The 27,310-nt window shown below is 42.1% G+C and overlaps 3 protein-coding genes across 3 annotated transcripts; 1 reads left to right on the top strand and 2 right to left on the bottom strand.

The window, feature by feature from the left end:
- Positions 1-67: 67 nt before the first annotated feature.
- On the top strand, positions 68-8,533 carry LOC135486715 (exosome RNA helicase MTR4-like). Its single transcript, XM_064769775.1, has 23 exons — positions 68-205; positions 621-734; positions 911-977; positions 1,185-1,360; positions 1,621-1,795; positions 1,960-2,050; positions 2,260-2,384; positions 2,612-2,710; positions 2,819-3,056; positions 3,212-3,291; positions 3,506-3,718; positions 3,891-4,016; positions 4,233-4,383; positions 4,507-4,679; positions 4,967-5,038; positions 5,316-5,453; positions 5,725-5,928; positions 6,232-6,327; positions 6,488-6,651; positions 7,083-7,245; positions 7,392-7,554; positions 7,756-7,860; positions 8,116-8,533. Exons 1-23 carry the CDS (start codon positions 69-71, stop codon positions 8,166-8,168), a joined length of 3,123 nt encoding a protein of 1,040 aa, XP_064625845.1. The 5' UTR covers position 68; the 3' UTR covers positions 8,169-8,533.
- Positions 8,534-9,853: 1,320 nt separating this feature from the next.
- LOC135486620 (UDP-N-acetylglucosamine transferase subunit ALG14 homolog) lies at positions 9,854-11,847 on the bottom strand. The gene is made up of 5 exons (XM_064769558.1): positions 11,661-11,847; positions 11,064-11,215; positions 10,799-10,921; positions 10,437-10,496; positions 9,854-10,171 (listed from the first exon to the last, which is right to left on the bottom strand). Exons 1-5 carry the CDS (start codon positions 11,827-11,829, stop codon positions 10,001-10,003), a joined length of 675 nt encoding a protein of 224 aa, XP_064625628.1. The 5' UTR covers positions 11,830-11,847; the 3' UTR covers positions 9,854-10,000.
- A 1,729-nt stretch (positions 11,848-13,576) lies between these two features.
- Positions 13,577-27,251, bottom strand: LOC135485973 (neuroblast differentiation-associated protein AHNAK-like). Its single transcript, XM_064768406.1, has 15 exons — positions 27,214-27,251; positions 26,081-26,256; positions 23,849-23,922; positions 23,492-23,586; positions 22,981-23,114; positions 22,655-22,750; positions 22,208-22,330; positions 21,814-21,999; positions 21,328-21,447; positions 20,840-21,043; positions 20,224-20,391; positions 19,856-19,915; positions 19,378-19,538; positions 18,343-18,471; positions 13,577-17,488 (listed from the first exon to the last, which is right to left on the bottom strand). The coding sequence occupies exons 1-15, from the start codon at positions 27,249-27,251 to the stop codon at positions 13,877-13,879; spliced, it is 5,376 nt and encodes a 1,791-aa protein (XP_064624476.1). The 3' UTR covers positions 13,577-13,876.
- Positions 27,252-27,310: the final 59 nt, after the last annotated feature.

The raw sequence follows: 27,310 nt of genomic DNA, 5'->3' as shown, positions 1-27,310 counted from the left end.
AGGCGATGTAAAATCTTAGTTTCGCTCGTCTCCAAAACACGTCGCTCAAGTATTTCCGATTAAAAAGCATGGCCGATGAAGATCCTTTTGGGGATGAATTGTTCAATGTTTTCGATCAAAAATCCTCTTCAGATTCTAAAGATGCATCTAGTGACCAGCCGAGTGATAAAGAGCAAGGCAAAGGTGGCCCTTGTAAAAAATCAAAGCAAGTATAATCTGTCTAGCTGTTCCTTTTGGGGAAAATACTTTTCTGTTTCGGTTGTCCGATGAGTCTTCTGGTATATCTATTTCCGGACACTCAATTGGGAGAGAGTGTGATGATCTTATGATGACCACGTGCCTGTGGCTACCACAACTAGGCATTGTCGAAATGGGTATAGGACTAAGTTTTCTCGCTGTTATTTCTCAATCGTCAATCCTGATCCTGTCGTCACTTGTGCGCGCTTGTTCTAATCTATCTATCTATCAGATTAATCCTTAGGACGTAATCCTTAACCTGTGATAGGCCTTCTCACCATACTCACACTCAGAACATAGTGATTTACGGCTGTGTGCAGCTATTTTCTCCAACTATCCACAGTCTGGCATGTTTCATGTTCTATTATTATTACTATATTCAGGGCCAGTGAGCTGCTGAAGAAACGGAGCACTGCTGCTGCGGCAGATGTTGTGGAGTTAGAAGATGCATCTCCTCAATCCAAAAAGATTAAAGTGACAGTAGAGGAAGATCTAAGGTACTCTACATCATTATCTGGACATCCCATCCTATCAGATTTTAATTTGAAAGATAGAAATGTGTATCCTCTTTCAGTTTTCATTTTGAAAGTAGTACTATTAACAATCGTTTTTTCTAAATCAGAGTCTGAATATGTTGAAAGCTAACCCTGATTTGTTTCTTTTACCTTGACAGTGCGTCAGAGGTCCTTCCCAGGATTCAAGTCCATACGGTTGATACTGTAGAGAGTTGTACACATGAGGTATGTTGTGTCTGTTAAGAACTGAGACCTCTAACCTCCTTATTAAAACATTAGGTGCATGTATGACTGATTATGCCAAATGTCGAAGCCATTGGAGCATGCATCTCGATGTTAATTCAGCCAGAAGATTGAATAATCAGCTCTGTTCTCTTCTATTATATCATGATATTGTTGCACAATAAAGGTTATTGTATATTTTTTCCCTAGGTTGCTATATACCCTGGTGATGAATATGTACCACTTGCACTGCCCTCAACAACACCTGCAAAGGAATATCCATTCATTCTAGATCCATTTCAAAAGGAAGCTTTGCTCTGCCTTGAGAACAACCAATCTGTCCTTGTTTCGGCTCATACTTCAGCAGGAAAAACAGTGGTTGCAGAGTAAGTCAAGTGAAACTGTCCTCTTTCCTTCTGTTCAAGGAAAGGGGCATCCAAAACCTTTGCTGTCCTTAGAAATCATCTGTTTGTGCAACCCAGTAATTGAAAAGATTATCTATCGTCTCAAAAGAGGTCATGTTAGGCTCAACTAGGCTCAAGAAACATGAAGTAAGTGGTCTCATTTTCACAATCCACAGAAATAGTCTTTAGAGGAATAGTGCAAACACTTAGTGACTGTCTTCCTATGCTTTGGCGTGTTTCAGGTATGCAATAGCAATGTCATTGAGGGACAAACAGAGGGTCATCTATACAACACCTATAAAAGCTTTGAGCAACCAGAAGTACAGAGAACTGTTTGAAGAGTTTCAAGACGTGGGTCTCATGACTGGTGATGTTACGATTAACCCATCAGCGAGTTGTCTGGTTATGACCACTGAGGTAAGATGGCATTTTCAATCTTAGATAAGTTTGTACATTCCACAAGAATTCAGATAAGTTAGTCCCTGTTGTAGCTTCTTTTATCTTACACATTGTCATAACTTTGTTGGCATTATATCACAACAACTTTCTTACTGAATCTTGTTTGTTGTCATCTCCTCCAGATCTTGCGAAGTATGTTGTACCGAGGTTCAGAGATCATGAAAGAGGTTGCCTGGGTTGTGTTTGATGAGATCCACTACATGAGAGATAAGGGTAGGTTAAATGAGAATCATAATTTACCAATATACAAGTATTCAAGAACTGACGAGATGTATAATACGATGCTAATAGGCAGGAGCTCTTGGGAAGCTTTTCAATACCACATGTTCTTTTGTTTGAAATGGGCCCCCACGCTGTTGCTTTACAATATTTGCGACTCCAATAGGCGCAGCTATTTTGAAAATCATTGTTTTCTCTTCCAGAGCGTGGTGTTGTCTGGGAAGAAACCATCATCCTCCTGCCTGATAATGTACACTATGTGTTCCTCTCTGCTACCATTCCAAATGCCAGGCAGTTTGCTGAGTGGATCTGCTACTTACATAAACATGTGAGCAGTTATATTTATGTTTTTTGGGTCAAACCTGCAGTTCATAACATACCTTTAAAAAACATGTTACTTTGTTGTGACACTAATTAGTTAACATGTTTTGATTGAGTTTGGATCTAAAAATTGCTTTCAATGCATGGCCCATTGAGCAGTCAACACAGTTGGAAATGTTTAAAGTATGATTTCTTACAATGCCCTAGAGTATACGTAACATTCATCTTTTCCAGCCCTGCCATGTTGTCTACACAGAATACAGACCTACCCCACTGCAGCACTACATTTACCCTGCTGGAGGAGATGGCCTGCACCTTGTAGTGGATGAAAATGTAAGCATGATAATCACCAACGCAGTTTCTCTAACAATGATTGTAAAAGAAAACTATGAATTGATTGTGTTTTACAGGTGTTACTTCCACTGTATTTTTTCTTTCTAGGGTGAATTCCGTGAAGACAACTTCAACACAGCCATAGCCTGTCTGAGCCAAGCAGAGGAGGCTTCAAAAGGGGGTGCAAGAGGAGGACGCAAAGGAGGCCCTAAAGGGGAATCAAGTTGTTTTAAAATAGTCAAAATGATCATGGAACGAAATATGGCACCAACGATTGTGTTCAGCTTCAGTCGGAAGGATTGTGAAGGATACGCGTTACAGATGTCGAAATTGGATTTGAATTCAGGTACCTGTCTACTGGCTGAGCTCTGGCTATCGTGATTTCAATCACTCCAGCTTGTTTAATAATCATTGTGTAATAATCATTCTGTTTTTGTCATTTTGACTTTTAAGCGCTGTTCATTTCATGGATCAGCTTAACAGAATGCTTTCTAATTTCAGATGAAGAAAAAGTCTTAGTGTCGGAAGTCTTCAACAATGCCATGGATGCTTTATCAGAGGAAGACAAAAAACTACCCCAGGTGAGTCTCATCAGAAATGCTGTGGTAGTTTTACTCAAAATGTTTGTACAAAGCCAGGAATCCTGAAAGCAACTTGTTTTTAAGATCATGTCAGTGACTGCAAAGACTCTGGAATGATTTCAGTTTGAATTGATACTGTATCAGACGCTGGTTCCATCTCCCAGAACACAAGTTTACTTGTACTCTTTAAGTTTTCTTGCACATCGTCTTGCAGGTTGAGCATGTGTTACCACTTCTAAAGAAAGGCATTGGCATCCATCATTCCGGTTTACTACCAATCCTAAAGGAAACCATTGAGATTCTCTTCGCTGAAGGCCTCATCAAGGCACTGTTTGCCACTGAAACCTTTGCCATGGGTTTGAACATGCCCGCCAGGACAGTGCTGTTCACGACCGCAAGGAAGTTCGATGGACGAGAATTCAGATGGGTAAGTGTTTGTCATTTTGCCAGTGTCATTGTATGACTGAATTCAAGGTTTCTTGTCATTGTGTCTTTCTGACTGTTTCGCTCTAGTACAGTAAATGGCCAGGGTAGAGCCAAAGTAGCTAGCTGTCCTTTAGTCTGTCTCTGACATTTTTCTGGCTATTTCTCATTGACAGATTTCCTCTGGAGAGTACATCCAGATGAGTGGTCGTGCTGGTCGCCGTGGTATTGACGAGCGAGGTATCGTTGTCCTCATGCTGGATGAAAAGATGAGTCCAGGAGCAGCAAAACAAGTCATCAAGGTAGATTTGGCAGTTTGATAGTATTTGTTATATTATGGATTTGGGAAAGTGTGAAAACTAAACTGCAGTGATTCTCTGATCTCAGGGCCAAATCATTAGGGAACTGGCCTTCAGTGTGCTATCTGAGTACAGTCGTGATATTGTTGACTGATATTTGGTTCCTCTGAGAAATTGTGTGTTATAATCGCTTTACTTCAACCCTGTTTGTAATTTTAGGGGCAACCATCTTTCCTGAACAGTGCCTTCCACTTGACATACAACATGGTGCTCAATCTGCTCAGAGTGGAGGAGATCAACCCTGAATACATGTTAGAGAAGTCATTCTACCAGTTCCAGAATTATGCAGCCATTCCTGAACTATTCGAGAGTAAGTTTGTGGTCATCAGGGTGTAGAATCATACAGCCTCTTCACTATCATCTGAAGGGTTCACCGTCACTCATTCATGATCCGAGTGGACCTCCTCATTATCAAGTGTTGTATTCATTTCAGAGGTAAAAAAGCTGGAGAATGATTACAACAGTGTGGTGATACCTAATGAAGAGCAAGTCAGTACTTACTACAAGATTAGACAGCAGCTCGATAACCTGGCTAAAGAACTGATGGGGTATCTCACCAAACCTCAGTATGTGCTGCCTTTCCTGCAGCCAGGACGTTTGATCAAGGTAAGTCTTGGAAGGCTGTAGTTATGTGTAAAAAGCCACGCTGTCAAAGTGTATATTGGGTCCTTGTATAAACAGAAAAATGGATCCCTCTATCTGAATAGTCGTAGCAAATAATGGTGAGCAAAATTTGGTTGAGGTCACTTATCTGATAAATCCGTTTGGAACTAAGCAGTAGTTTGTATGTGTTTTCTCATCAAACCTTTTCACTTCATTGATGAACTTCTATCATTGTGGTATGGCCACACCCAACCGTAATGGCTTGTTCCATGGGCATCTCATTATTGCAGGTGGTGAATGGAGAAGATGACTTTGACTGGGGTATTGTGGTAAACTTCCAGAAGAAAGCAACTCAGAGTAAGGTGTGTGGTACTTTCAGGAGAAATGTCTTCATTTTGTGAAACAAGTATTGTATTGAAAGCTGAGCATGAGGGCAGCTTTTAGTGTAGGAGGAAACCTGCATTGTATGTTACTCTCAAGAGTGCTCCACTGACACATATCTTGAAGGCAGAGGAGAAACTCGGAACTGTTTCTGCACAGGAGAGGTTCGGCTGTAGTTACTTGACTGCAACACGATGGTCGTAAGATGTCATGAGGTCCTCTTCCTGGTTGGTTATCTCTTCTGTTCTGTTTCACCAGGCACCCAATCCTAATCCTAATGAAACTGAGGCAGTCTACGTGGTGGAATGTTTGCTCCACCTCACAAAGGAGAGCGCGAGGAACAGTAACACAGCAAACATCAAACCATGTCCACCAGGAGAGAAAGGAGAAATGCAGGTCAGTATAAACTTGTAGTTGTACATGTATGCATATACATGTACCGGATTGGAAGTACCAGTGGACATTATTCCCTTGCTTGCTGTCAAAGTGTGAGGTGCGTATATCATGGCCGTGGTAGTCACTGACCTATCATCAAGTTGAGGTAGTAAATTGTGTTGTGCAATTGAACATTGTGTCTCTTACATGCAGAGTCGTATCAGAACACTTTCAATGCTTCAGTAAGCTGTTTTGAATTCATCATTTCCCTCCTTGTACTTTACAATTTCAGGTTGTTCCCATAATGCTGAGCCTCATCACCGCCATCAGCACGATTCGTGTGTACATCCCTCAAGATCTGCGGCCTCTTGACAACCGACAGAGTGTTCTAAAGGCAATCCAGGAGGTGAAGAAAAGGTTTGATGGTATTCTTCCTGTACTTGATCCCATTGAGGACATGAACATCAAAGAGAGAGGTCTCAAGGATATTATCAAAGTAAGTGGTTGTATGGGTGTTGTCATCTCTCAGGCTCTTCGATTTATCTCTTTCAAAGTACATGACAGAGAAATCTAAGAGATTTCCAAACATCAGAAAGACATCAGTTAGGGTAGGTGCCGAATGCTTGGTCATCTTGACAAGTATGCTATAAACCATAGAGATTTTGGCAACTAATGACAAAAGAGACAATGAAAAGAATTGGTGTTGAATTCATTATTTAACGTCGAATTGACCATTATATCATAATGTTGGCATGCCACTCTATGTGTTATGATCAGTATATGTATGTTCCTTTTACAGAAAACTGAAGCATTTGAACACCGTATGTATTCTCATACATTGCATAAAAACCCCAAGTTGGATGAGCTGTACAGTCTCTACCAGAAGAAAATGAAGGTAGGTTCACCTGTCTCATTTTCAAAGATGCCCTGTGGTTTATCTGGTCACTTGATGTAGCTCTTTTGAGTAAAATTCGATGTGGGGAATTTCTGTATATCAGCAGCCAATTAAGCACAGATCCATTGTACTGATTCAATTGATTTATTGCTTTCTTCAGGTTGGTCAAGATATCAAAGCCAGTAAGCAAGATCTGAAGAAGAAACGATCCCTGCTCCATATGGATGAGCTCAAGTGTATGAAACGGGTGCTACGTCGGCTAGGGTATGCTACAGCCCAGGATGTCATTGAGTTGAAGGGCAGGGTGGCTTGTGAAATCAGCAGGTAGGTTTGGTATCCAATTTACGTGATAGGACTGTGGTATGTTCAGGGAATTTGGACAGGACTGCTGTCTGGTCATGTAGGAGACATAATAAATAGTGAGGTTTCGCAACCACCCGGTTAGGCCCTTCGACGACGTTTATCTATTGTTCGGGTGAACTCACACAATAGATAAACGTCGTCGTAGGGCCTAAACGGGTGGTTGCGAAACCTCACTAATGTTGAAGGTTTCCATTTTGAATTAAAGACAAAATGCATTTGCATTTGCATTCAAACTCAGGCACAATCAAGTACAGTAGTTCCCAGGTCAAATGGATTATCTGTTTTGTCAGAAATTTAGTGGAAGTTGTCATAGTCTAGGACCAGTATTTCAGATTGTCTTGGAGAGGTCACGTAAGTTTCTATTAATGACATTCTTCTACTTCACCCTTCAGTTGTGACGAGCTCCTTGCTACTGAGCTTCTCTTCAATGGCGTCTTCAATGATATCACTCCAGCCCAGTGCTGTTCCCTACTCAGCTGTTTTGTCTTTGGAGAAAAAGCTAATGAGATGCCCAAGTTAACGGAGGAGTTATCTGGACCTCTCAGGATTATGCGGGTAAGCTGTGAGGGTGTTTTGAAGTCTTCTTAGGTCTTCTGTCTATGAGGTAAAAAGGTCTTGTCTGGTTGTGATTTTGCCCTAATGAGACCTTAACAATTTCATTTCAGTGGTTTTAATAAAGCTTTGTTACATTTCATTTCCAGGACACGGCGAGGAGGATAGCGCGGGTTAGCAATGAAGCTAAGTTGGAGAAAGATGAAGAGAGCTACCTGGATTCCTTCAAACCTCATATGATGGATGTCATCCATGCTTGGTGTAAAGGAGCCACATTCTTACAGCTGTGTAGAATGACAGATGTCTTTGAAGGTGATGTCATTTGTTTCATATGTTTCTGTTAATGTTATCAGCGCAACACTTCATACTCTTCCTCATTTGATTCTGTAGAGTAGAGACCAAAGTCCCACTTTGACCCAGATGAGTAAGGAAACTATGAAAGTGTAGAAGGAAAATGGATCATCTCTTGATAGGTCAGGTATGCTTAATCTAACACTGTTTCCATAATTTTAGGTAGTATCATTCGTTGTATGAGACGGTTGGAAGAGTCCCTGAGACAGATGGTTCAGGCAGCAAAAGGCATTGGCAACACAGAACTGGAGAATAAATTCTCGGAAGGTATGTCTACCTTGGTTTCCTTGGACTTGGTAAATGACTTGTACAAGTGTTAATTTGGTTGCAAATGATGGATGAATGTTATGACTGTGTGGTTGAAGGAGATGTGAAAATGCTAAGAGAATTGTTGAGCATAGCCCAGAGTAACAGTCTTTGCTGTGCAGCATCTGATCTGTTAGTCCTTGATAATATACCTGCATTGTATATTTGTGCTTGCATCCATGTGTGGTTTACATTTATTTTATGTTCCAATTTCAGCAATAACACTACTGAAGAAAGACATTGCCTTTGCTGCGAGTTTGTATTTGTAATAACAGGATATTTCAATTGGATATACTGGCAACTCCATTTGGATTTCCTTGCACACTGTAGACAACCTGGATCAATCATGATGATACCGAAAGGGACAAATATGGGGCGTCTACAGGCACTCCTGGAACTCTACATGTCATGATATGTACACTCCCATCCATTACAGGCAAGTGCAGCCAACCTGGAAGGCCTGATGGCTCCTGACTGGGGTTACAGTAACAGCACTGCACAAAGTTGTGACTTGTATGTTAGGTGGTTTACAGTCTGGTGTGGTGTAATTGAACAGACATTATTTTATCTAGTTTGGTCGAAAATTGTAACTGTTTTGTCTGTTCATGTATTTCAAATAAAAGTAAGAAACAGATGTAGTCTTTGTTTCAATTTTCTTAACCATGGAGCCTGCTTTTTCTTTGTCCTGGTTGGCCTGTTTAGCCGGGGATTCCACTTGATCACCGACAAATAAAAGGATCCCTGGTGTTGAAATCTTCTGTGAACTTGACAATGTATAACTACAGGAACCCTTCTTTTATACTGACCATGTCAATGCACCATGATAACATCAACTGCTGCACAATGTGACCCAAGCACTGGATGTCTTCTCCAACACGATGTATGAAGAATGTCTCTGCTTGGGGCCATTGCAGGCCAATGGCCCAGTATGTCTTTGTGGAACATCCGTCATTGAAGACACAGTCCCTGAGTGGTCAGCTGCAGCATGATGCGTCCCAAGCACTGGATGTCTTCTCCAACACGATGTATGAAGACAGTCTCTGAATGGGGCCATTGTAGGCCTATGGCAGTATGTCTTTGTGGAACATCCGTCATTGAAGACACAGTCCCCGAGTGGCCAACTGCTGCATAATGCGTCCCAAGCACTGGATGTCTTCTCCAACACGATGTATGAAGACAGTCTCTGATTGGGGCCATTGCAGGCCAATGGCAGTATGTCTTTGTGGAACATCCGTCATTGAAGACTTACTCTCTGAATGGTCAACTGCTGCATGATGCGTCCCAAGCACTGGATGTCTTCTCCAACACGATGTATGAAGACAGTCTCTGATTGGGGCCATTGCAGGTCTATGGCCCAGTATGTCTTTGTGGAACATCCGTCATTGAAGACACAGTCTCTGAATGGTAAGCTGCTGCATGATGCGTCCCAAGCACTGGATGTCTTCTCCAACACGATGTATGAAGACAGTCTCTGATTGGGGCCATTGCAGGCCAATGGCAGTATGTCTTTGTGGAACATCCGTCATTGAAGACACAGTATATGAGGGGTCAGCTGCAGCATTGGATGTCTTCTCCAACACGCTAATTTGGATACTGTCTCTGAATGGGGCCATTGCTGTCCTTAAGCAGAGCATGTCTGAGAAATGTTCACCATCAAAGAGAGTTTCTGAATGGTCAAATGCTGCAAGATACTGCCAAACTACTGGATGTCTTCTCGAGCATTATATATATGGAGACACAGTGCAGTCACTTGATGTGTCCAGCATTATTATGAAGCACATGTCTTTGTTGAAGACACGGTTTCCAAATGGTCAACTGCATGTTGTGGCCCAAACATTAGATGTCTTCTCCGACATGAAGACATCATCTATGAGATATCCCAGACGTGTGGAGATACAATTGAGTGGACAAAAAGTATTAGAATAACAACAAGATCATGTTTTATGATAATATCTTTTTATAATTCATATCAAATAAACCTCTTTTGGTATCTATAGTGATGTTCAATGCAACACATTGAACATCGACAGGAACTTGTTTGTTGTATCACACTTCAGGAAGACTCATTATCAATATGCTCAAATGTCATGGCTCAGTTGTTTCACACAAGGCGTCCTATGTATCTTGTCTTCGGATACTTTTTCTGCAGCCCTGACCATTGGACAAGCATCTCATCTGCCACATGGTATAGTAATAGTCCTGATAGAGAGAGCGTCTCCACTCGACAAAAGCTTTCAACGTAAATAATATGCACTTTCTTCACTCCAAGCACCTGAAACAAAATGAAAATTCTTGCAGGGAAAACAAAAAGTCATGTTTGCTAATAGAGATTGGAGCCAGGATCATTGGCAGAGTTATGAGTGTCAGAGATCTATTTGTCACTGGTGCATTTTAAAGATTTAGGTGTTCAACCCAGAGACCAGGAAACACATTTCAAGAAGTGACTAAGGTAAACAGCTACTGTCATGACTGTACTAGTCACATCCTCACCAAAGACGGTCACAACAAAGGAGACACCACAATCAAACTTTACTTACCGTTAATATAAGACCAGCCGCACACAGCGGAATGCACGTTCCTGGACCATTAACTAATATCTGAAAACGACAGAAAGAATTCAAATCCTGTACTCTTGCATTCAGAAAACACCTAACACCAATCACATTTGCCTTATTCCCTTGACAATGACATCCTCCATTTGCAAATTAGACAAGGACAGAGAAGGTAGCAGTGCCAAGAAATGCTTTCAGACAGGGGGCATCAAGTACACTTTTTCTTGGGTCTTTATCAACATATCAAAGAAGTGTATTTGGTAAAGAGGTTCGTCTGGGCCTCTTAGGCATATTGTAAACCAATGAATGAATAAGGAACAGATGGCAGCATTGGTCTATATACTCACCAGATCAGGCATAGACTTGAAGACTATTGGAAATGAATACAAACAGGAGTACAATGTTGTGGCTATTGATGTGATGTATGACTGCTTCACCTCCCGACTCCTTGGGATTTTGATTATACTGAACTGAAAACAAAAACAGAGCTTTATTGCAACATGTATGTATTCTTCCTTGCTCTCTGAACATCCGACATACTCTCTTCATCACAGAATGACAGCAGGAATCTCTCAAGAGGACGAAACATTCACTTCAAATCTGTATTCTCACCTTTGATTTCGATTCTCCAGACTTCCTCTCACTCTCAGCTGACCATATTTTATCTTCACTCATCTTGTCAGTGTTTGCAACTACATATTCCCTCGGAGAGTAAGTCTCGCTCATTGCACTCCGTAACCTCAGAATCTCTGATGTATGGCCTCCTGGAAAAACACCAAATATTTTCGATGATTACATATGCACTTAAATAAGTCCTTTCCAGATGAGTACCGCTTGAGGTGGAGTGGCTGAACCTCCTCGAATTACGACCTCCAGACAGACGTAATGTCAAGAACAGAAGGTTGACCCAATAGGTCGACCATATTATGTCCAACAATAATGTCCCACCACTATGACTAGGGGCTCTGATCAGGAGATGTGACATCGTCTCTGGGGTGGCACTGGCAACACAAGCTCCTGTAGGACAACAACACTATGTGACATTGTCACAAAGAGTCAATAAGCAACCCATGTAGAGCAGTGATATATCATGTATATGTGGCATAGGACTATTGACACTGCCTGGCATGGCATGGCATTATCTGGCAACTTCCAATTCATGAGTTATTTTGCACATGGCGTGCCATATCTCAATCAGAGTTGACTTGCCTGATCCAGCGATAATCATGGTTTTTACTGGTTCTTTTCGTCTTCTTCCGAGCTGAATATATCCGCATCTTTTGCAGTTTAATTTGTAAATAATATAAACGACACGAACACCCAAAATAACGGCAAGTGATGTCAATAAAACGAGAAGATTTGCCAAGCACTCCATCATTTTAGTTTATCAACTATCCCCCAGAGAGCACGCACTAACTCCCGCGGCTGACAAGGAATCGTTGAGTTAATATGAGTGACTTGATAAGGGACCATCTCAATATAATGCGCTGTATCATGCAATGTGGGGCATTTCACAAACACGAGAATGTTCAGCCTTGTAAAAACTTTGAGCCAAATGGTGTTAATTTGACAAATGGCAATAAGTGTTTCTGAGACGCTTATCCCGAGTCGATGGAGTGAAACCCCCAAACCATCTCGAGTCCTTCTGACACCTTATAGTGGTGCACTAACCTCAACTATCATTACCCCTTCCTATTCATGCTATTGCTAACTCCAACCATAACGCTTCCTTTTCCGAATGCTATTGATAATCTCAACCATGACACTTCCTTCTCATAGTCAAGTATGCTAGAGCTATCTCTAACCATGACCTTTGATTTTGATTCATGGACATATGGATTAGAAATGAATTTTGTATACATACACGTAACCATTAGACTCACACCTGTTCTGTGAGTTGATAAAGAAAAAAGAGCAGTCATGATTTATTTTGTATTAAGACATTCATTTATTGATACGCCTACATAAACATTGAGTTTGCATTTTTTTTCTCACACTAATCAATTCCTATTAGTAGGGTGTAAGCCCCTATAATATAAACAGTAGATACTATAAAATTAATACACGTTGTCGGCCTAACATAGAAAATGACTAAACTAAACATAGTTACTTAATGGGTATAGTGTGGCTGAAAACATAAAGGACGTGGTTACCATTACTAAATTCCAAATAAAAATAAAGTAAAACCCTTCGCCCCCTTTGATACAAGCCTAATCTAGATAAACACTTCAACTCGGTATCACCTTAAAGTGCTGATGATTACGACACAGCGTACATACACTGTCACGGTCACCTTCAGAGGCAAGCAGTCGTGACCGGGCTGGCAGTGGGAGAGTGAGCCTCGACCCCGAGTCAGACCAGATGTAGTCCAAAGAGAACAAATCATGAACTGTTGTAAGGTTTAGTTAAAACATGGTGGCTCTAGACTACTGGTTCAACCAGTTTCCGTAAAACCTCCTACTTCTCCATTCATTTCCCCTTTCTGTTACTCTTTGCACAGGGGTGGACTGTCGCGAGTGGTCAGTGACACCAAAAATAATCTCATTAATCCTCCACCACAGGATGGATTATTGCAGTAGGGGTAGAATCTACTCCCACGCCAGTGAAGTTGTCGAGGTACTCCTTAATTGAGCATGTGTTTTGCTGCTCGTGATAGGGCGCCGTCCATGCACCGGGCACTTTCACCATGCAAAATGGTCTCATTGTAGATCATGGTGGGTTGGCTACATTTCTCCCTGTAACTACAATACTAATTAGCACCAATACAATGTACAAAAGCATACAGGCGTCGTATGTGTAAGTGTAATTGCGTGTGAGTGTTTCCCTTTCAGATAGATCATATCTCAAATGGTTGTTGTTGGATAAGTGGTCGCCTTATTGCCTGAAAAGGATAAGAACAGGCAGAAATATGACCTATCAGGGCGACCCCCAAATGACCATTGGGCTTTGATGAAGACATCTTTAAATTTCTGAACTGACAATGCTTTAGGCCAAAAATCGTGTTTGGAAGCTAAGCTCAATACAAACTAAATTTGTATTCGGACTAGTAGTAATCCAACCAGTAGTTCGCGCTCCAGAGCCCAAAAAGATGCGGACGAATCATTTGCGAATGGTCCATCTATCACTTTTCTTAATGACAGGGTGCACAACACAAAACGCAATGGTCTCGTCATCCGAGTCCGTGGAAACTTTTGGGAGTGGATAATAATCTGAAATGTCGATATCGCATCTATACAACCCGTTGATGGATCAGTTGCTTTTTGGCATAATGATACCTCCAGGAAATTGAGTCCGGCTTTTTGACAAGCCCTTTAAAGTCAAGTTTGGGTGCACATGCGTTGGCAACCATGTATATGACATTGTTTTATAAATATATGTACATAGTCTTTAAAGTAAACCGATAATATATAGATGAGGTTGTTTTACTACAAATGAGTCACTTCTCTTTTAAAAGACCTCAGCTTGATGCCATCTTCTACGACCTCCTCGTTCAGAGATTCCTCACTGGAACTCCTCTCCACCCCGAACTCGTAGACACCCGAGTGAGTTGCCGTGTCCGATGAATCGGCCGACCCAGCTGATGAGACGCTACCTATGCTGGACCGCCTGGAAGAAGCCCGAGAGCTTGGGTTCGAATGGACATCGATGCTCGCCCCAACTGCTGCACTCGGGAGCGAAACATCAGCGGTGAAATTTATTGGAGGTGCCGTCTCTTGTGTGCCTGCGTGTTGTGGTTCGATTACATCGAATACGGAAGGTTTGGTAGGTTTCGCACTTTCAAGTTTCACCCGACCGGACGGTTTGAGTTGGATGTCCATTTTTGCCACCTTAAGGGATGGTGGTTCTGGGGGCGGTGGTGGAGGCGGTGGAGGCAATACATCGTCCTCGTCCTCGATATTGTTCAGATATGCATCGTAATCGATATCAAGAGGGGCGGCTGGAATGGTGGGCGTTTCAAAAGCAGGTTCTTCTTGAACTTCTAATGAACTTGAACTCGAACTTCTTGATCGCTGCGTTGTCAACTCAACATCTGGTGCACCAAAGCTTGGGAGTTCGATTTCTGCTGTTATCTCCGGAGCTACGTCTTGGGTCGGGACACTTGCAACGACTGGGACTTGGACCTCGTTATCCGAGTCTGACAGGTCCATGCCACCTCTCATTCTGAACGACGGGACTTCAATATCAACTTCTGGTTTCGATTTCCTGACGATTTTCGGAGATCCTTTGCTGACCTTCGGTTTCGGGGCTTCGATGACGACAGGTTCGGGTTCGACGTAAACATCCGGCATTCCAAACGATACGCTGCCCTTCCTGCCACCAGAAGAAACGGAACTAGAAGAACTGGAACTACTGGAGCTGGAACTCGAGCTCGAACTCGAGCTCGAGCTTGAACTCGAACTCGAGCTCGATCTGGACAATGATGGTGATTTGTCACTTGTCTTCAGAAGGGGCATTCCTACATCAACATCACCTTCAACCTCTACACCTGGTAAAGTAAAACCTCCTTCAACACCAGTTGAAGAAACAGAACTATTACTCGACTTCCTTGAGAGTTTTGGGGATTCGCTATCAGCTGTGATACCAATGTCGACGTCTACACCACCACCAATGGCGATATCCACGTCACCACCAATGTCAGCCTTGGAAGAAGGCGGTGTGATTCCCATATTGATGAGGTTGTCATAGTCCTTCAGGACGTCCTTATGGTCCATGCTTGGGGTACTCCTATTGCTGATTGATCCTTTCACATCGATGTCCAGTTCAATATCGCCTGAAGGTTCTGGCACGTCTACCTTCACATCAATGTCCGGGATGTCAACAATGGCAGCAGGTACTACGATATCTGCCTCTTGTTGTTGGATGTCAATGACTGCGACAGGCTGTGCAATGTCAACATCGATGGTTTTCTTATGTTTACCAATCTTAAATCCCTTCGGCTCTTTTTGTTTCTTCTTCTTCTCTGGCTTGCCCTTCTTGACCTTTACGGTTGGTAGACCAAACTTCAGCTTCTTGTCTTCATCATCGCTGCTTATGGAGGGTTTTCTCGCTTTGACATCACCTTCAAATCCTCCTGCTGCTGTTATTGTTGGGAGATCGATCTCAGATTTCGGTAAATCAATATCCACATCTTCTTTTGCTTTGATATCAACAACAATCTCAGCAGACGGGAGATCAATGTCGAGTTTTTTACTGTCGCGTTTCTTCTTTTTCTTCTTGTCATCCTTGTGACCGAATCCAAAGCCAAAACCAGGTTTGGGCATCTTATGTTTTTGCTCGACTTCTACTTCAGTCTTGGGAGTGTCAATATCAACTGTTGAGACGACTGCAACAACATCGACTTTGGGTTCAACTATTTCAAGTTCCTCTGCCTTGATTTCAATTGTAGGTGGAGACAAATCTATGTCACTGTCCCTCTTATTCTTCTTATCCTTTTGGCCGAATCCAAAAGCAAACCCAGGTTTCTTTTCCTTTTTGTCCTTCTTCTTGTCAACCTTGACTTTGGGAACATCAACTTCAATCTTAATTTTGTCTTTTGGCTCATCCTCGCTTTCCGATTGAAGCTCTAGGTTACCACCTATGCCAGCAGAGAAAGCAGGCAAACCGAATTTCACGTCGTCTTTGGGCGGCTCATCTTTGATGCCAACGTTCGCGACAATCTCAACGGTTGGTATGTCAACATCATCATTTACAACAGATCTTTCCACTATGAAATCTTTTCCTTTCTTCTCAGGTTTCTTCTTATGACCAAATCCGAAACCGAACCCTTTCTTGTGCTTGTGTTCGACATCTACATCTGGGATAGCACCTTCGATTTTCTTGTCCTTCTTGCCCTTTTTCTTATCAACTTTGAATGCTGGTACTACTTCGATTTCAACCTTAGGGGTGTCAAAATCTGAGCCGCCCTTCACATCAACATCAACAGGTTTAATGTCAACAGCCTCGACGGCAATAACTTCTGGAACATCCACAACAATGTCAAAATCAGAGCCGCCCTTCACATCAACATCAACAGGTTTAATGTCAACAGCCTCGACGGCAATAACTTCTGGAACATCCACAACAATATCAATGTCCCCTTTAGGCTCTTCTACATCAATCTCAGCTCTTGTAATGTCGATATCATCGCCCACGATATCAAAGGTTGGTATGTCAACCTCAACTTCACCTTTAGGTTCCTCTGCCTCAATCTCAGCTACTCCTCCGAAGCCAAGTCCACCTCCACCACCGAAACTGACGCCTGGCAGGCTGAATCCAACTGATTCTACCTGGGCTTCAGTAGCTGCTTCGATTACTTCTTCAGGTAACTCGACATCGACATCCCCTTCGTACGATGGTGTTCCTAAAATGACATCAACCTCAGCCTCAGGCTCTTCAAGTTCAAGGCCAACACGTCCAGCGGGTATATCGTCAGTGTTGTCGACAGAGAAACCGAAAGTGACCTTGTCACTAACGGCAGAATTTGAGCTTGAAGAACCTGATGAACTCTTGGAAGAGGTCGATTCCTTTCGTGTTACAACGGGCACTATGTTGATTTCAATATCTCCCGATGGCTGCATCATGTCGACCATCACTTCAGGTTCGCTGCCTGACACAGAGCCTCCAATCTCGTCAGATATATAAGAGAGATCATATCTCAAATCAGCGTTGCCTCTTGGCTTCTCAACAACCACCACAGGTGAATCAGCCCGCAGCTCAGATTTGATTTCGATCTTCTCCTTCTTGTCTTTCTTGCTCTTCTTCTTCTTCTTCCCCTTGACGAAGGGTTCAGCCACGATTTGAGTTATGGTGCCATCAAACTCATGCACAGAATCACTACTGCTGCTGCTGGAGTCTCCTGGAGTCGAAACTACGATGTCATCTATGTAGGTCACTGGTGCCGAATGGTCGTACTCGATGTTGTTGTTGGGTATATCTGCCTCGACCCTGACCTTGGCATCGTACCCTACTCTACCATTTGCTCCAGCCTCTACGTCTACTTCGTCAGCTGTAACGTCATAAGGTGCATCGATGCCTACTTCAAGTTCTATGTCGGCATTCTGCAAAACACAACAGGGAAGGTCTATAATTACCACGGGATGGAGTAACTGCCAGTGTTCTTATTTCAACTATAATTTGTTTTGTGAACCTTAAAATAATAGAGATGCGACATGGACTAATTCATTCATCGTTCAACAAATCGCCGACGTCGACCCAAATGAAAGTCAGAAAGGTGCCCGATTGATCAGCTCACTAATTGTTTTGATAAGCTGTAGTTGAAACTTGATTGTTAGTCTCTTGACCGTCCCCAAATCTATATCGATTGTCCTGCTGCCACCAAGATATTTATATATGTTACAAACTAGATAGAAGGATATTGCATGTGTATATCGTCAGGGTGACAAGGTGCATTTGGCTCAACCAGAGGTTTCCATGGCATGTCTGCATCTCTCGTTGATGGTCACTTGTTCGGATCGCTCCATGGAAGGATTTCAAACACCTTTTTGCCAATATCAATCTTGAAATCCCAACAAGTCGTCGCAAACGTCTGTATATTTTGGCAGTTGTTAGGCATTTGGCCTCCTATAATCGAAAACTGAACTAGCATAGCATCGTGGGAACAAGAAGTTGTGTTCAATATACTCCACCTCTCGATATTTCGATATTTTGTATACGGCATAGGAGTAAAAAAGTCTGATCTCAGGATGCTATCACAGGAGACCAAACGAAGTTTTTAAGTGTTATTATGAAAGCGACGGACAGTATGACACCCTTTACCGCAGCATGCAACTAAGGCTAAATGAGTGAACTAAGGAACGATAGGTTATGGTGTGTGTTATTTAGGTATAACTAATGAATTCAGCAAATGGAAAAGCCGGCAGCCCATGCTAACTACCTGGTGAAATTGCTATACCGATTTATAAAGCGAATATTCCTTGCAAGGTACGTAGCCTCTGTATTCTTGAGGGGCAACAGAATCAGTGGCGGTGCTGGTCCCTTCAAGAGCTGGGTTCGTTACCCCCGCAAGCTCAATGACCACTGTCTGGAAGGCGAAGGAGATATATAGCCATAGACCGAGCGCATTCTATCTTTATCAGTTCTTAGCAACTGATTTCTTATATTACATGTACCCGTGCATGTTTAGAGAAAAAGTATACTTTCGATGTTCTCAGTCTGTATTCCACAGGGCTTTATGATAGTGATGAATGGCGTGCAAAAGAAGTGCTTCGAAAGGAAAGGCATTGGGAACAGTTAGTTGCTGACAACAGTCGCATCTGACCCCATTCGCCACATTCCTGAAGCGGGATTTATTATAACTGTCGTTAGGCTATGTCCCTGCTTTTTAGGAAAGTGGTAATGGGTAGGTTCAGCTGTCTGCTTCAGCAGCGGGAATGTAGCATGCATCAGTATGAATATTGAATTGGTTGATCATATATAATTGGACTCACGCATATGGCTGTTCAATAAAACGCCCCAATATGTACAAATGATCTTAATATGTGCAATTCGATTAGAACCCATGTATGAGGAATGTTTTTTGTAACCGCTATAAAAGCACTTGCAGAAAAGAGTTGCGAAAAAGTTGAAGTTGCCGATTTTCTTCGTTTGATAGTAGCTAAGCATTGTGTCCCTATGAACAAGTGAGGCATGTATTGCGGCAGGGCTGGCTCGGGACACATTGTGAGTGTGCTCCTGTGGCTTTGGTGGAGATTGCTCAAAGTTTCCACAAAACGGCTAGAATTTTCATCCCATGAACTTTTTCGTTCTAGATGACAACTGTTACTATCATTAAATAAAGTAAATACCTAATCCTCTAATATCAGGGCAGATGGTTGTTTTTGCCTTTCGCCTATAGTTACCGCCAGCAAGCCATGTAACTGTGCTGCGATGCCACCGCTGTTGCAAGCAACATTCCTGGTTTCTACAAACACTATTGATATCAACGTACCTTCTCATTCAATATGGAGGTAGCTGCCCGCTCCTTCTCTTGTCTTATTTGATCCCTCTTGCAGCAGCACAGGATTAGGGTAACCAGTATGAGCATACCAAAAATACCAAACAAGAGGTCGACGAAGGTTTGGAAGGGGAGTAAGGTGCTTGAGGGGACCACTGGAAGGGAAAAGAAACCAATGTAAGCTTTGAAATGTCCAAGGATGGGGTTTCTTGGGTCAAAGGATTCTATTATGCGCTGGTAATGTCTGTGGCATTGGTGGTCATTGTCTCTGTACAACCATATACCTTGACTAGTCACTTTAGATAAGGTATAAAAACCTTTTCGGAATTGGGCATTTTAGACTACTACGCAGTGACAATGCTGAATGAAATCGTGGTAAAGTTTATAAAACATTTCCCAAAATTAAGCCAACTCTTCGGTAGGATTCAAGCCCAGTTGACAAGAAATGTTCAGTTGCTGGTGTGGTACTTACACCAAGTTGCTGCATCCCAGAAGCCAGGCACGATTGGAGCAGCAGGACCCGTCGGTGGGGCTGAAATAGATAGCGTTTAGCTTTAAGACGAGATTCGTCGAGGATTTCATCGAAAGCTGTTTTCGCCTGCAACAGATCTTTTCTTTGGGCCACTGCAACTAACATCTGGTTAGATAATTCTATCAACAGTAACGAGGTCGTGGTTTCTGAATAATTTTGTTCGCTGCACCTTAAAAGAGAACATCTGTCACAGTTCGTCGACTATTTCAATGATACCTGTCATGTGACGGTAATCATTCAAATATTCCAGAGGAATTACGTAATACGAAGTTTTTAGTTAAAGTTCAATGCGCTGATTGCTCACTCACCAAAGAAGTTTATCTGAGTGTAGTATCTAACTAAATTATTCTTGCCATGGTATGCGGTTTTGGGACTGATCAGACCTGCTCTTTTCTTCCTAGCGGGGACATTCGGCCCTCTTGCCCAGATCACCCACATGTGTTCCTTTAGGAAAGGTTGGTCAGTCGGATCAGTGGCTAGAGAAAAATGTCAGCGTTATCTAAGTTAGTTGACGATAATAATGAAAATCAATGTATATCAAATCTTTTCTGGAAGTAAATATCTGATTCATATCATGGTACCGCTAACTAAGATTGAGAACCAAGAACAAGAAGAAAATACCATCTTCCGACGCTATACGCCGAGGAAATTGATATCACCGCCCAAGCAAGGATACTCGCTGGATCACGACTTCAGATGTCGCTCACTATAAACCTTATTGTAACGCTTCATCATACTTTTGTCACGGATGCAGCGAAACCTTTGTTATATTATGTCGTACTGAGGCAAAAAGGCCTCCTCCTTTTCCATATATAGGCCCTTCATTTTACTCCTAACACGTTCGAAGTTACTCATGCCTTGACAGAACGGATACTTTCAAGCATTCTTCTAATTAATAAGATGAACATGTGAATCTGTGCTTACCATTTAGTTTTTTCCTGAACAATACCCATGTATAGTTGCCCCAATAGGCCGCAATGGCTGCTACAAGGTTGTCACTGCCACCGAAATAGGTATCAAGAGATGGCGAGCCGGCCTCTTTTGAGTAGTAGTCACCAATGTTACTAAGATTCCTTTGCACGTAGGCTGTGACGATGTCGCAACAGGACATCTCGTGGAGGTCATAGCCTGAAAGTTATTCAAACAAAAACTCATCAGAAACACTCACTTAGTAACATGTTCTTGCGCTAGGTAAGTGCATTGACTCGTCTTGAACCCCAATGTTTGATAATGCACCCGAAGAACGAGAAATTGAAAAAACTGAAAATGCCATGATTGAGTTTTTGAGAAGATGGTTTGAGAGGATATGGGTGATTGCTCTCACCTGCTCCATTTGACTTTGCACCCTCCCGCCACACGAGAACAAGCTAGACATGAGACTCGGCGACATTTTGTTTGGCGTTCAAACTTACTTTTCAAGTAGTTCTTATCTGGTGGTCCTGAGTAGTTACTTGGCTGTGGAGGTACTTGTGGTTCGTTGACTTCTGTGGCGTTAGGCAGGGGTGGGAAGTTCATACACTTTGGATCAGTGTCTGAAAACAAGCGGTGATACACGTGAGCAAAAACAAAAGCAACGCGTGAAGGTTCAACACATATTGCATCTTTCCCCTCAACGTGGAAAACGCCCATGTCATAATGTCATAACAATTTAGACTGAAGTCATATTCACAAAAGTAATTTTTCGTGGGAGTCTTCTTACAATTTTTTTCTGATTTCTGATATAAGATATTGTCTTGCAGACCAACCAACTATCAAACATTGTCAGCACAAAAACGTGTCCGCTGTGGACATCAGGCGTGATCAGTCCATCCTTGTTAAAAACAAAGCCTGTTGCCTTGACTTATCAAACTGATACGAATCACAGCTGAGGACAGTGCAATGTAGCCATCAACACGTACGTAGTGGTCTCCATCCGAATCCAACCCATCCTGTGGTTCGCATCTGGAGGATGACTTCGATCTCCTCTGTCTTGTTGTCGTACCGCGTGTACACATTGAAAAGGTTGTTCCGGATCCGCCGGAACTGGTAGTTTTGCTTCAGCTTCATCTCCGACATATCAGAGGGAAATTTCTTGACGGACGATTCTAGGAAGGAAAGAAGTTTTCGTTAGCAGATATCACCACCCTTGCTGAGAAAACGCAGGAAAAAAGGCCATTCCAATTCAAAGTTCTTACAATCTTTTAGCTCACTGTCAATAACACTGCAAAAACACATGAAGATGACATGATGCTAATATCTCTGTACTCATAAAAATATATTCATATATTATCAAAGTATGAATGGTCCTTATACCTTTGGAGCAATCTTGCCCATGATAACCCATCCTGCAGAAGCATTTCTTCTTAGGATAACTTAAAGAGCCAGTGTCGATACAGTCACCCTTGTCACTGCAATCTTTTGCAACTAAACAGTCGTCTGAAAATACAAAGAATGATTGTTATTCCTTAGATAGGTTCCATGCACCAATCTATGGCTATGGTTTCTACAGCTACACACCTTACTCCCTTACTGAACAATAGGGTAAAACTATTATTCGGGAGAGGGAGAATTTGATGATACATGTATATCTACCTATACATGTAGTTTCAATCCGGTTGGTTACAGGGATCTAGCTAGAAATCCCGTACCACAACGTACCAAATCAAATCATGTCCCTTTTCTACACCTGAATAGCAGCACCAAGGAAACACACGAATATCCTCGTCGTGGCACCGTCTGCTCATGAATTGGTTATCTTACCTTTGAATTGACAGACGTCTCCAACGTATAGTCTGTTGCAATCGCACTTTCCAGAAACAAATTGACCTTTACCAGAGCAGGTCTGTTGGAAGCTCGCTGAAAAGAAACGTGTGATAGAATGAATAATTAAAGCTGCTACAAACAGAACCTTGTTGATGATTGATGTTTTATTGCTCAAACAGATATATTGCGTTTTTTATCATGACGGAAGGAAAAATCGAGGATGCTGACTTTTATTACCTAAATAGACATGTTTTTCATGACAGATGCAATAACATATCATTATCTCTGGAGAATATAAACAGGTTATTTGAATAACACCTTACCATTTGCTGTAATGTTGACGTCAGCACAGCTCCAGTATGTGAAGTTCCAACCGAATGGCAGGTTCTGTCGGAGTAGACGGATGGTGCAATCATGGCAGGCACCGGCTGGGAGGGTCACCTCTTGTTGGCTTGTGCTTATAGGAGGAGAGAAAAGATTAGCTTATTTTAGCCTGAAGCCATACGATGTTCTAGAGAAATCACGCTTTTGCTTGCACTCTCTTTTCTAGCTTAGCTGTTCCTTTAAATGGAATTGACATCATCGTGACGTAAGTTAAGTTTTTCCTTCTGCACGTTCAGGACTTAAAGGCCTCCGAATCCCTGAGTTGGCGTTGACTTAAGAATAATCAGAATTCTATAGTCTTTATCGTGGGTGAAAGAGATAAAGAAATTACATAGAGTTCGACCTCCGTTTCCTCAAGCCGCTCCCTCTCCAAACATTTCCCCTTCCGTTCACTCACTGGACGTTCCAGGTTACACCACAATTACTGCAGATACAGGTTCATGTACTTACAAAGGTTCGCTACTCCCGATGTACTTATTCTTGCCGTTGGTGAGCTCTTTGATTACATCGCCGGTTTTGTTGAGCAGTTGAAGCATGTAACCACCCTGAAATGGATGAAAAGAGCTGGGTTGACGAAAGCTTCTGCACTGATCCATCCGTGGAGTATACATCAGAAAGGCAACACGAGCGAACTACGTCGTTACCTTTGAGAGGAAATGACGACAGAATAGTAACGTTTGCCTACTGATGATAAGTTCATTTTGTAATGAAGTCTGAGGTTTTATAGAGCATTTTATGCTGGAAGAACAACCGTGCTGTCTCATAGAGGTGATTTACATAGATTAACCCTAAGATTGGTCTCCTTACCTCGTTCGCTGTAGCTGTATTCCATGTCACATTGAGCTGCGACCCTTCCTTGAGTTCTGTGATTGGACCAAAACCTGAAACGGTAGAACTTGACCATCAGTTTTCATCGTAATGAAGTACTGAAGTGGTTGCGTAATGTAGGCTATGTGACAAGTGACAAGTGTACATAAGTAGGCCATCTGATAATCTGTTGACATGCTTTCGGGAAGGAAGGGTTTCTCATCAGCATATAATTCAAGTAGTGTCCTTCCGAAAAAAAGGCTTTTTCAGAATTCTCTATAACGCAATCACTGACACTCGAATACATATTATACATATATATTTGCCGCCTACATTGGCAATAACCGAATAAGAAGAAGCCGTCGGAAAGGCCACCTGCAAATATCTCAGGCGTAGATACTTGATAATGGTATTGTTCGTTGTTGTCCTTTCAGAATGGGCAGTCAACTGAAGATATCACCAAAAATGTTTTCAGGAATGCGCCCGGAATTTGCCTACAAGGTATTCATACTTGAACTGCCTAAAGCCGAAGTACTGTATGAGTAAGTATCCATGTCAATGGAAATCTGAGTTGATAGACATCTAGATATCGTAGTTAGGTTTGCCACACTTCAATGGTATCTAAAACACCTTGGTTATAATGCTGCATTCAATTGATTGTGTATCAACCTCGTTTTGACCAGAGAGGTTTATAGCACATCGGTGGATGGGTATAAAATGGATTATGTATCAGGGGTTATAAAACAAAATGATAAAATGTGAGACTGCCAACAGTGTTTTTTATCTGGCGTTCCAAACGACTCACTATTCAGCTATATCAAAGCCAAGTATATGTACAAGTAATAACATAAGGACTAGTATAAAGATCATCCCCACGCATAACCAACAATATCAAATACCTAATGCATACGATTCATTGAATATTGCTACCGCTCTTCAGGAACAAAGCGAGAAGGCAGTGTCCATCACAGTTCAGGAGCGCCGGGAAGCCTCATGGGCACTTTGTTTAGACTGTTTGTGTGTTTGGTCTCCTTCCATGAAAGCGTCGTGACCATCGTAATATTCTTCTCCATTCAAGTAAATCATTCATTCTCAAATTCCTTTCGTTCGTTCTCACTGCAATGAGGACAAGTACGATAGGCCTATAGAAGAAGTTTCATGCAAGGTCCTTGGTGTACACACCTGAGTGACTTGTGGCTTATTCAGGGTATTGAAGATTTGAGATAAGTGCAAGTATATGGAAGATTTTTGACAAGTGGCCCTACATTGATATATATTTAATTGAATTGGTAAAGACCAAGTTTCCTCAAATTGTTAGGGAAGATCAGTGCCTCAATAACTCATGGTTAACAAGTGCTGACCTAGATATTGATATATGTCTGGGTCAAAGTTGGCCCACCTTGCAAAAGATGCCCTGATGAAGGCAGGAAAGAACTGCTTTGGTAAGACAGAGGTGCATTTCAATGACAGCGTGTTGATCTACAGTCATGTTGACGAATAGTATAGACATGGATATTCGTTTTCCTTCAGTGCGCAGCTAATGGTAGAATTACAGTTCAACTTGCCATGCCTTTTGAGAATGACCAGTCTGGTCAAGGAAGTTTTAGCAGACACTTAATTTTTCCATTTTGCACTGAAGCCGAATGTAGTTACCACTATTGCCGCAATCTATCGCATTAGTGGGTTTATTAACCGTGAGTGACAAACGTTTAAATGTGATTAGAGAAGAACCCCTTCACTGGAACGAAGAGACCACAGATCCTCTTTATCCGACCAATGTGTGTTTGGACAGGCGAACTCATTCATGTGCTCCTTCGCGAGGCTTAACTCGTCTTCCCACGTCTGAACGTTTCAAAGACCAACAGTTTGAACCTAAAGCTTTTATCGAAAACAAGGCCTAAATTTGAGAGAGTCGGGTTGAAGTTAAGTCAAATAACTGGCGAACTCCTCTACCCAGACTGGCGAGGGGGGGTTTTATGAATGAATGTTCAACAACCATATCTACTTGGTAAGATTTGAATTTACATCACACCACGTCTAAGTGTCATTTTCATTTATCCCTTCCATGATATTGAAGGCAAGCGGCAGATTCTAACCAGCGGTACCACGTACCGTAAAACATTAATCTTGGAGAAACTACAACTTATCCACATGCACAAATCAGGTTGGATGAGATGGGGAAATATCCTAATAATATGTTTCGGGGTAGTTACTCAAATCAGTAAAGCCTACCTTTTGGAACACCGCATGGAGCTGGAGAGTTGAGCACTGTCATAAAGTCGAAATTGTACTTCCGTGCCGGTGGATATGTGAGGGCGACATTTCCGTACGATGCTGTGAATAGGGACAGGAGGACGAGGCTTGTTGTAAGATGTCCCATTTTGTCCTCCAGTAACTTCCGAACAAAACTGAAAAGTGAAATATATCTAAAATAAAAGCAGTCCTGACTAAATACTCCATCGATTGTCTCCCAAAACTTACCTTGACCATCAAATAGTGTTACTTATTAGCTAGTGTATCATTGAAAGAGGCTCCAACGTGTCCAATTTAACTTCGTTTTACTACCAATGAGTATAGCCTTAATGCGAAACTCGAAAGAAGGTGTCTTTCAAGACTGAGTTAAAGACATTAACATAACAAGTGTACTTTTGCTTAAGCCAAAGACAAGTATTTTCTGTACATATACAAAACTGACATCTTAATACGAAATTTGAGTGGATTACTTCGTATGCCCTTAGGGTTCGGCAGACACGTGCGGCCTTTCATCGGATAAATTATCTTAAGACTGGGAACGAAGTGGCTAACTATTTACTCCTTACTGCCCAACGATAGTCGGCCCATGGAATTACAAACCTCATGCTGTTGAACATAAGATTGCCTATTCCATCATCCAATATTTCTGCCAGCTACACAATAATCTAGTCTATTCCAATGAAAAAGGTACCTTTAGAGATGTGTGTCCTTCTGTCACTCTCCAGTAACCAGCGAAAAGTTGTAATCAGAATATCTACCGCCAATCAGATTATGAGACGCCCAGTGATGACTGTATAAATCATGATCTCAATAAGCTATGGGAGATCGTATGGTGACAATGAGTACAAAAGTTGACAATAATGTTCTTAACGACTCTTAGCAAGTAACTTCAATAATGATATACTCACATTCTGAAGGTTCCCTCGAGTGTCCTCGACTGGGCCTACTTGACTCCCTTCAGTTGAAAGCGGTGGATATTCCTTGAGGGGAGAGGTAGTGATGATCGCCCGAAGTCAAACCCTTGGCATCCCTGTCGGGAAGTTAAGTCCGACACCGCACCAACGTCAAGAATGCTCCACTCAAATCAAGTTCAATAAGATAGGCCTACTTACTTGATCTTCGGCTTCGCTTGAATGAGACCAAGGCCCATCGCTATGCCCAGACACAGCCCTCCCATTCAAGCTTGAAAAACCTGTGAACGATTTTCCC

This window comes from Lineus longissimus, chromosome 4, assembly GCF_910592395.1.
Source record: "Lineus longissimus chromosome 4, tnLinLong1.2, whole genome shotgun sequence".
In the NCBI taxonomy this organism is placed as follows: domain Eukaryota; kingdom Metazoa; phylum Nemertea; class Pilidiophora; order Heteronemertea; family Lineidae; genus Lineus; species Lineus longissimus.
This window is presented reverse-complemented; position numbering and strand designations above follow the sequence as displayed.

What these genes read in the sequence shown, in the direction of transcription:
- LOC135486715 (XM_064769775.1), top strand. Translation starts at nt 69, where the DNA reads ATGGCCGATGAAGATCCTTTTGGGGATGAATTGTTCAATGTTTTCGAT. An exon ending in ACCTTGTAGTGGATGAAAAT is followed by an intron (nt 2,711 to 2,818) that starts GTAAGCATGATA and finishes TTTTCTTTCTAG; the next exon opens with GGTGAATTCCGTGAAGACAA. An exon ending in AAGACAAAAAACTACCCCAG is followed by an intron (nt 3,292 to 3,505) that starts GTGAGTCTCATC and finishes ATCGTCTTGCAG; the next exon opens with GTTGAGCATGTGTTACCACT.
- LOC135486620 (XM_064769558.1), bottom strand. Translation starts at nt 11,829, where the DNA reads ATGATGGAGTGCTTGGCAAATCTTCTCGTTTTATTGACATCACTTGCC. An exon ending in CATGATTATCGCTGGATCAG is followed by an intron (nt 11,216 to 11,660) that starts GCAAGTCAACTC and finishes GTGTTTTTCCAG; the next exon opens with GAGGCCATACATCAGAGATT. An exon ending in CGGCTGGTCTTATATTAACG is followed by an intron (nt 10,172 to 10,436) that starts GTAAGTAAAGTT and finishes ATTTTGTTTCAG; the next exon opens with GTGCTTGGAGTGAAGAAAGT.
- LOC135485973 (XM_064768406.1), bottom strand. Translation starts at nt 27,251, where the DNA reads ATGGGCCTTGGTCTCATTCAAGCGAAGCCGAAGATCAA. An exon ending in AGACGTCTGTCAATTCAAAG is followed by an intron (nt 22,331 to 22,654) that starts GTAAGATAACCA and finishes TTGTATTTTCAG; the next exon opens with ACGACTGTTTAGTTGCAAAA. An exon ending in AATATTCGCTTTATAAATCG is followed by an intron (nt 17,489 to 18,342) that starts GTATAGCAATTT and finishes TGTGTTTTGCAG; the next exon opens with AATGCCGACATAGAACTTGA.